General features: G+C 37.5%; 1 protein-coding gene across 6 annotated transcripts in view; it reads right to left on the bottom strand.

The window, feature by feature from the left end:
• Positions 1 to 9,150, bottom strand: part of Clock (clock circadian regulator) — an 84,662-nt gene that overhangs the window by 27,139 nt on the left and 48,373 nt on the right. For all 6 annotated transcript variants that reach the window (XM_055629218.1, XM_055629213.1, XM_055629214.1 and 3 more), the window contains 5 exons: positions 6,367 to 6,487; positions 3,265 to 3,378; positions 3,012 to 3,130; positions 841 to 923; positions 517 to 623 (listed from right to left, as the gene is read on the bottom strand). In XM_055629218.1, coding sequence (XP_055485193.1) covers positions 517 to 623; positions 841 to 923; positions 3,012 to 3,130; positions 3,265 to 3,378; positions 6,367 to 6,487 — 544 coding nt within the window. The remainder of the gene's footprint in view (positions 1 to 516; positions 624 to 840; positions 924 to 3,011; positions 3,131 to 3,264; positions 3,379 to 6,366; positions 6,488 to 9,150) is intronic.

Below are 9,150 nucleotides of genomic sequence, written 5' to 3'. Positions count from 1 at the left end.
TGTGTGTGTGTGTGTGTGTGTGTGTGTGTGTGTGTGTGTGTGTGTGTGTTTTGAGACAGGTTTTTTCTCAGTGTAGTCCTGGCTGTCCTGGACTCTTAGACCAGGCTGGCTTTAAACTCACAGCGACCCGCCTGCCTCTGCCTCCCTGAGTACTAGAATTAAAGGCATGCTATAGCATACCCAGCTATTTGAAATAAATGTTACGTAGAGTTTCCCAAACTAGTCCAAATGTTAGGTTCTAAAGTATTTTAACTGTTAGGTGCTAAAGTATTTTAACTGATGTTAAGCAAAAATTGGGTTTCGTGATTAAATTGATTTGGGAAACTTCCTCTACTTCTTTAATATATTATAAGATTTTCCTTTGCAAATAAGAACAAGGTCAACAGTATAAACTTGTTCCTTCTGTATACATTTATAAAAGTAGTTCTAAATCTTTTCTGTCCCTTATTAATAAAACAGAATGTCTACTTGTACGTTTTAAAATAGTTCTCAATAGAAACATTAAGATCTACTTACAATGCTCATGACATTTTGCCAGATTTTCTAGGTCATCCACATGATAGTAATCATAGCCTGATGTTCCCAAAACTTCAAATGGCAAATAGCCTATTATTGGTGGTGCCCTAAATTACATAATAATAAAAAAATCAGTATTACAACTTTTCCACAAGTGACACTACAGCCAGAAATTAATTTAGGGAGTGGGTTTTATTTGTATTCAAAAATGGACAACGAATTTCAAAATCCTGATCAGACAGTTTATTCCTGAAGTCCATAAATGTCCAGAATTACATGGGTATCACCTTTCTCTGTGTGTGTATAATTTAAAGGTGATGTTACCTGTGATCTAGAAACAGAAACTTCCATTCTAAACTGTGTCTAGATGTAAACTCTTCATTGGGTTCTTCAACAGTACACATTTCCTACAAAGAAATTAACAAGCATAATTTAGAAGTAATTTTCTGTTTTAGAAAAATACTAAATACTGTTAACATAAGTCATTATTAAATAACTTTCATCTAGACAAATTTTAATACATTTAAAACACAAGTTTAAAACACTTAGTTTAGCATTTTACGAATATTAAACACAAGTGTGATCAGCTGGAGATACAAAGTGCTAGTCTAGAGTTTGCAAAGTCCTAGGTTTGATCCCCAACAATTCTTATAATCATCTGAGACAACAACAGATAAAAAACATCTACTCACAGAAGCCAGCCTCAGGTCAGATATTACAGCGTTCTCACTCACGCACATACCTAAGATCCTACTTCTAAATCTGAATCTTCTGATCGTCGCTTCCCATTTCTGTGTCTGAAAATGGCCCCAGACAGGCCAACTGCCTTACTTTTCATACACAGCTTACAACTTCTCATCTCATCATTTCTTTACAGTGGCAACACACTATTCCATAATCAAAATGGCCAAACTATACGCTTTTTAATATAGATTTGTTCTTATTTATGTGTACATATGAGCGTCTCTCTGAGTATATGTCACATCTGTGCCTATGGAGGCCAGAGGAGGGTGCTACATGCCCTGGAGCTGCAGTTTACAGCACGCCATACATGAATTTGGAGAACCAAACTGTTCTTCTTTGTAGTTCTTTGTAAGAGCCATCTCTCTAGCTCCCAAATATTTCAATTTTACCTTCTAGGTATTTTAAAATACATTCCATTTCACCTTTAGTGACCCTCACTGATTCACGTCACTGCAACAGCATCTCACCAGTCTTCCCACCCTTCAATTTGTCTTCTATTCGGGGGCCGGCCATTACCATTACCTCAGTGATATTCAAATATGAGTATATAACTTCCCTGTTTAAACTTCTTCTATGGTTCATGCTGCAATATCTTCATGGAGAAAAACCACATACACACAAATTTCAGGCCCAACCTCTGCTTACTTTTCTAACTCAAGTTCTGACTATTCCGCTCCTCACATACATTAAACCTAGCCTCTGTTGTACAAAGCAACGTACAACAGTCTTCCCCTTCCATCCTTACATGATCTTCTGTAACAGTTAAAAGCTGGGGCTTTGAAAGAACAATTACAATCAGGTCCCACGTACTAGATGAGACTCTGGCAAGTGACTTCCCTAAGCCTCAGTTTCCTTCCATATAAAATATTATGATGGCGCCTATCTCACAGTGTAAGAATTAGGTGAGATAAAGCACACAGCTGTCCTCCAATTTCCTAGAAGCACACAGTGCAGAGCAAGACTAGTTGAAGACGTTCTGCTAACTCAATACTTTGTCTTATACTATAGCATCACCCAAACTGTAAATGGCACCCTGGCTTCTTTCCTATTCCGAGGACTGGAGCAGTTACATGTTTCTACTTCCCTACTAATCATCTGCTTATGGGTGCAAGAAATTAAAATAGAGAACTTAAATTTCGAAGAGCATGGGTTGGAGAGATGAAGTAGCAGTTAAGAACACTGGCTGCTCTTGCAGAGGACTTTGGTTCAATTTTTAGCATTTACATGGTAACTCACAACTATATACTAGTATGTAACTCTAGTTTCAGGGCATCAAGTGCCCTTTTCTGACCTCCCAAGCTACTTGGCACCAGGCATGCATGTGGTACACAAACATATATGCAGACAAAACACCCATATACATTTAAAATAATTAATTTTAAAAATGAAATAGCAAATTATATCCAGTAAAGCCACATTCTTAAAAAAATAAAAAAAAAATCACCCACTTTTTTTTTTTTTTTTAACTTTCTTCTTTAAGGATAATAGTGGACGCCATACACTAAACTCTATACAAAAGCAGGGACATGGTACTATGCTACCATGGGATACTTGCAAAGAATATATTTTAAAAAGTTAGATATTTAATGAGTGCTTATATCCTTCACTATGGTAAACACAAAGTTCACGCATATTTAATAACTTCAATGTTGATAGAAGTTTCAATCTTCTGAAGACAACAAAAATCTTTTAAGAACAATTCTCATATCATGAACTAGAATGCACTAGAGCAATTAAAATCAGAAACATACCTTGATGAACTGAGGTGTAGCTAGCCTGACAGTAGCTACAAAACAAACTCTATCTTCATAAGAAGGCCTATGTGTGCGTTGTATAGTTCCTTCAAAACCATTGTGTGCTGAAGTTGATACTAAAAAGGCAATGAAACATGTATCAGCGGTTAATCCAGTAACACATAGTCATTCCTGATATTTAAACATCTAAGAACTTGAAAAAGTAAAAAGCCAGTTAAAATACATTATAAAAGAAGCATTTTTAACTTACCACTGTTTAAAGATTTAAAATTTCCTATAAATCTCACATATTCATAAGTGGATGGCTCCTTTGGGTCTATTGTTCCTCGAAGCATGTGACAACAGAATTCTAACTGATTTTTGGCTGAAATAAATGATAAGAAGTTGGGTTAAGTTCACAGCCATTTTCTCCGACACAAGTGTCACTTTCTTCAGTCCACAGCGGTAGAGCAGCAGCAGGAGAGGACTGCAGGCAGCAGAGCTAGTCTCTCCATTTTCTCCTGTCCTGCTTTTCACTCTCACTTCACAAAAGCATTCTGTCCTCCATTTAAAGCCAATGCCTCCCTTTCTTTCCTGTTACTGCTGCTTTTTGGCGGGTCTCTTCCAGTAACACAGTCTGGAATTTTTAATTCCCTCGCTTCAGACTCCCAGTGTTAACATTGCAGGCTTACTGTTTCTATTTCTACCTTGAAGAGTTTTTCCCACCTTCTTTAGGACCAGGGCCTTGCCACTTGGTAATCATCCCTTTAGCAACTGCAAATTTTCTTTGGTTCCTTATTTCCTACCATTTTAAATCTGATCAGGTCTTTCTTATTTCAACAAAGGGGTTTTCATGCTAATCCTTCTATGAAATCAGAGAACTCATTCCATATTAAATGCATTCTGGTTTCTGTGTAGATATTTCCCTAACTTCCGCACACCTCAAAAACAATGATTCTCCCAAATATTACTGATATTCATATCATCAACTTCAAGTAGTTTTTCTCATTACTTCTAGCTAGTCTTAAAACTTGCTCTTCCTCATTTCCAGTATGAACTTGTCTTCCTACATTACTGTATTCTGCTAACTTCTGATCAGCACCAGATACTTTGACAAAGACTTTTTGAACTTGAACTTTTAAAACCCTTTCTACAGTCACTGACCTCGGGAGGCTCCTTACTGCCTATGTTTTTCTCACTGTCTCTACATCTTCTGTATGACAGTTTCATATCATGAGTGTAATGCCTCTTCTTTTGCTCACTACATCACACTTACGCTCTTCTGAATGTGTCTTTATCACCTAACTCAACAGGTTCAAATTCTAATTATCATTATCTTTTCAAAACCTTCTTTGATTTAGTCATATTTTACTACCAAACTATCAATCATGTTCTTTTTTCTCCATCCTTGCTTTTATTGTTAATTATACATTTTCCCCTTTTGTCCCTAATATGATCCTTTTCAAAATTCTCTACCTTGATTTTTTCCCTTCCAACTGCAAAACCAAATGGCCTTCACTGATTCTCTACTGTGTAAAAAATAAAAATTAAACAGCATAGGATGAAAAATAGGTCCTTTATAATCCTGCCTCAGCTCCTATACAAATATCCCATCATCTGTACCAACTCATCATTGTTTCAGCTAAAAAGAGCCTACTAACTATTCTAGGGAAAGTAGCTTGTATTTTAATTCACTGGGGGGGGGGGGGGATGCTGTGTACCAGCTCTTTTAGAGGCCATCAGCAAGACACTGAGCTAAGACTTCTCTGATGTTGAAAGCAGGAGGTCTATCTTCCGAGAAGAAGCTTTATATGCAGTTTTCTGAGTAATTCTGCTCTTCTGAAGGTCCCTGAAACCAGCTCCTTGCTCCTTGTCCTGTTGGCACCTTCAAGTGACAAGTTACTACTTCTCTTTTCTCTATACATTTGCCTCAACTAACACCATTTGTTCTGTGACTTCAAATACTGCTTAACGCCATGTAATTGATTTCTATATTTAGTCCAGCCCAAATCTTTCTTCTAACTACCATATTACAATGGTCCAAGGACCAGTGTAATGCAAATCTGTCTACAAACAATTATATACAGGCTCCAAGTAAGTTTCCAATTCTAACTTCTTCTAAAAGACTAACCATTCTTAACATGGATATACACACACACACACACACACACACACACACACACACACACACATTTATGTACATAAGTACATGCATCTTTAGTTCTTAATATTATTGAATCTGAAGACACAAATCCACAGAATCTTTTAAGTTACTATTACCAAATAAAATAAAATTTAAACCTAATAAAAACTGACTAAAGAAAATATCTAATAGCTATGGTCACATAAACACAATGATGTACTACTAAATTTAGACATACACACATTTCTTTTGTTTGTATGTTTGTTTTGTAGTTTAGAGGTACTCAGTTGAGGATCACGTGCATTCTAGGCAAGCACTTCACCAGCGAGTTCTACCTCCAGATTGACAATTTTTACTTTTACTCAGGGCGACTACGATGGTTTGCACATGCACTGTCCGCACAAAGGACCACAGGTGTTAGTGCTACTGAGGGAGGTGCTAGAAACTGCAGGAGGAGGGCAGCCTGGAGGAAGTAGGCCACAGCAGGTATGTTCCTAAGTTCTTCCTTCCTGCCTTTCTCTACTTTCCCAGCTGTTATGCTGTGCACATCTGTGCTCCACCAAGTCCACTCCAGCACGTTAGACTTCTCTAAACAATGAACCAAAATAAATGTGTCCCCCGTCACAGTCTAGTATGTAAGAACCTGTATGACAGAAACTAGCACACCAAGAGAGACGGTAGTGAGAGTTCCAGACAACCTACAGAAACGCCTCACTTGCGAAGATTATTTCATTAAATATAGTAAGATTTCAATTAAAAATTTAAAACGTATGGCCGATTTTCTTTTTATACACCATTGTGTGGCATAATTGTAATCAGTTACAACAAACACATGAGACTTCACTGTACACTAGGATAGACCTAGTATAGTACCTTCTTTAAAAAGATTTATGTATTTAAGTGCTCTATCTGCATGTACACCTACACACCAGAAGAGGGCATCAGATCATATTAGAGATGCTTGTGAGCCATGTGGTTGCTGGGAATTGAACTCAGAACCTCTGGAAGAGCAGAGGTTTGCTCTCTTAACTGCTTAGCCATCTCTCCAGCCCCAATCTGGTATCCTTTAGTTGTGCATATACATCAACATTTAAAAAGCACTGAAAAGAGTTCATGAAACAGTGCTACTTTAATTTAGTTAAGTATGTCATAGTTTTCATAAATTTACAGAGCTAAAGGATCATGCTGCCAAGCAGAAGCCTGGGTTTCTGCTGAGTAGGACCTACTTACATTTTAAGTACTCAGGGGTTAGCGAATCACTTTCCAGCAGATGAGTAGAGAGTATCTTATAAACCTCTGAATGTTCTCCCTCTGGGATAAAATTAAATATACTTTGATCCACAAGATCAGACTGAAAAATAAAAAGTTTAAAAATTATGTAAGAGCCCTTTGAGAAGCATTTATCTCTAACACATCTAACAGCTATTAAGTAACAGAAGTGCATATGATTAATCTTCATTACCTATAAAAACCAATAATGTAAAGCTACACACTCCATATTTAAAAAATAATATTGAGAAGGCTAACATGCCAGTCATTAGATTCATGACTGATGTGATACTGAAAGCCAGATAAATTATTCAAAAACCTTAGTTTCATCAAATTTAAACATTGTAAATAATAATGGAACTGAGAAATTTAAGAAAATGATTGGCTCTAAGACATAGCTTTGTAATTTATTCAAACACCTGTTAAATGGTGATGTTATACAAGAATACACAGAAACAGCGACAAGCTAAATGAAAAGAAAATCTGACACTATTATCATTGCAGTAGTCCAACATGTCCCTTCATTTTTATTTCATCTTTTCTGACATTTATTCTTTATCACATTGCCAAAAGCCTTGCCTAAAATGGACAGCATTTATAAGACATTCTAATTCTTGCTTGCTTAATATATGGCTTTAGTCATTATCCAATAATCAAGAGCAGTCTGACAAATGTCAGGAAACTAACAGGTGAGGGCTGTGGGCTCAAAGATGACTATGATAGCTCCTATCCTTAAGTACGAATGACAATGAAACCTCTGCAACTTCATCTTTCCTACTGAGTCCAGCCCATCCTACTGGATTTCTCATCTCCCAAACTGTTTTAACTAATTCTAGATAGGGTATTGATAGCTGAAGGGCCTATGGGAAGATGAAGTTGTGATAGCAAAGCAGTTGTACTTTCATTTTGTTTACATTTTATACAACTATAAAAACTGTATCTGAATAGCTTCACTGCTTGAAACAATAGTAAGAAAAAAAGCAAATGATGGGTGAAAAAGTGATTTCCCGCTCCCCATATATGTACATGATTTCTTCTGGCTTTTCTCTAGTGATGAGTGCTCTCTACTCCATGAAACGCAATAGCTTTGGCAAACACCAAATCTCTATCTCACACTTTTCAAAGACCATTTCAAATTATTCCCTTCAAGAAAGCATGCCAATTAATTATTATTTAAAGAAACATGAGGCTGGGTCGACCGATCTTCTCTACAAGAGGTTTATTAAGTGGGTATGGAGGGAAGGGGGAAACAGGACATGGTGGGGAGAGAGAAAGAAAGGGAAGGGGGCACCCCAAGAGAGAGAGGGAGAGAAAGAGGAGAGTAAGAGAGAGCGAGTGAGAGTGAGAAAGAGAGAGAGAAAGCAAGAGGAGAGTAAGAGAGAGAGACAGAGTAAGAGTAAGAGGAGAGTAAGAGAGAGACCACGTGTCAGGGTTGGCCCTTTAAGGGGCAAGGTAACCACGCCTTCCAGGTGTGGCCACCTGGCTGGTGACACATGATGACATCTTAAGTTGCTGGGTAACCCAGGAGCAGGCTGTGTTCCAAAATACTAACAATGCCTGGTACTAGAACCCTAGCCAAGCACTCCTAGATAGTGAGGGATGGATCTTATAGGAGAATTTACTACAGCCACTTTACTAGACCAGCACAATTCCTAACTGCATCCTAAACCTCATCCTTATATATACAGAAGTGTGGCTCTTACCCCTGACCAAAAAAGTGGCTCTTTGCAGCAGTAGAGACCATGCCATTATAGAAGACAACTGTCAAATGCAGAGAACATTTCATTGTGGTGAGTCCAACACCAATGGACACATCTACAACACAACTCCTGTACCTAAAGGCTCAGGAACCATCTCAGAAGAGGTGGCTGAAAAACTGTAAAAGCCAGAGTCTGCTGTGAAATTGTATCTCCTAGAAATGACAAGAAAGCTACATCAATGACACTTCAACATTATGGCTGCCTAAAGAAGACCTGTACTGACAACACTAATAGACATACTATTATGAAAGAGGGAAATCCCACAGAAACACACCTCTAACACTGAACTATAAGGTACTAATGATTACTAAGAAAGTGAGAACTAGTCTTTGGCAGGGATGAGCCCAATAACCGGTTCTCAATACCAAATGCTTAGTCCTAAAATCATATACACACAAGAAATAGTAAAGTGACTTAGCAAGTTGTATTCGTATATGTATATGTATATGTATATGTATATGTATATGTATATGTATGTACAGGTGTGTAACAATAATAATAAAAAAAAAGAAGTCATCAATTTGAAATGGAGTAACTGGGAACATGAGAGGGACTAAAGGGAGAAATGATGTATTTATCTTTTAAATACAATTTTTTTAAATTAAAAAAAAATCACTTCCTTCAAAACAGTATACCATTAACAGCCAAAACCAAATTCCTTTAGAACGTATGGCTCAGCCTGGTGTGGTAGCACAGACATGTAATCCCAGACCTCAGAGAGATAGAGGCAGGCAGATCTCTGTGAGTTCAAGGACAGCCTGGTCTACAAAGCAAGCCCAGGACAGGCTACACAAAGAAAACCGGTCTCAAAAAAAAAAAAAAAAAAGGAAGATGAAGAAGAGGAAGAGGAGGTGGAAGAAGAAGAAGAAGAGGAAGAGGAGGTGGAAGAAGAAGAGGAAGAGGAGGTGGAAGAAGAAGAAGAAGAGGAAGAGGAGGTGGAAGAAGAAGAAGAAGAAGAAGAAGAAGAAGAAGAAGAAGAAGAAGA

Source organism: Psammomys obesus, unplaced genomic scaffold (assembly GCF_907164565.1).
Source record: "Psammomys obesus unplaced genomic scaffold, mPsaObe1.curated_primary_1811, whole genome shotgun sequence".
Taxonomy (NCBI): Eukaryota; Metazoa; Chordata; class Mammalia; order Rodentia; family Muridae; genus Psammomys; species Psammomys obesus.
The sequence above is the reverse complement of the archived record's forward strand: the minus strand, read 5'-3'. Positions and strand labels throughout refer to the sequence as shown.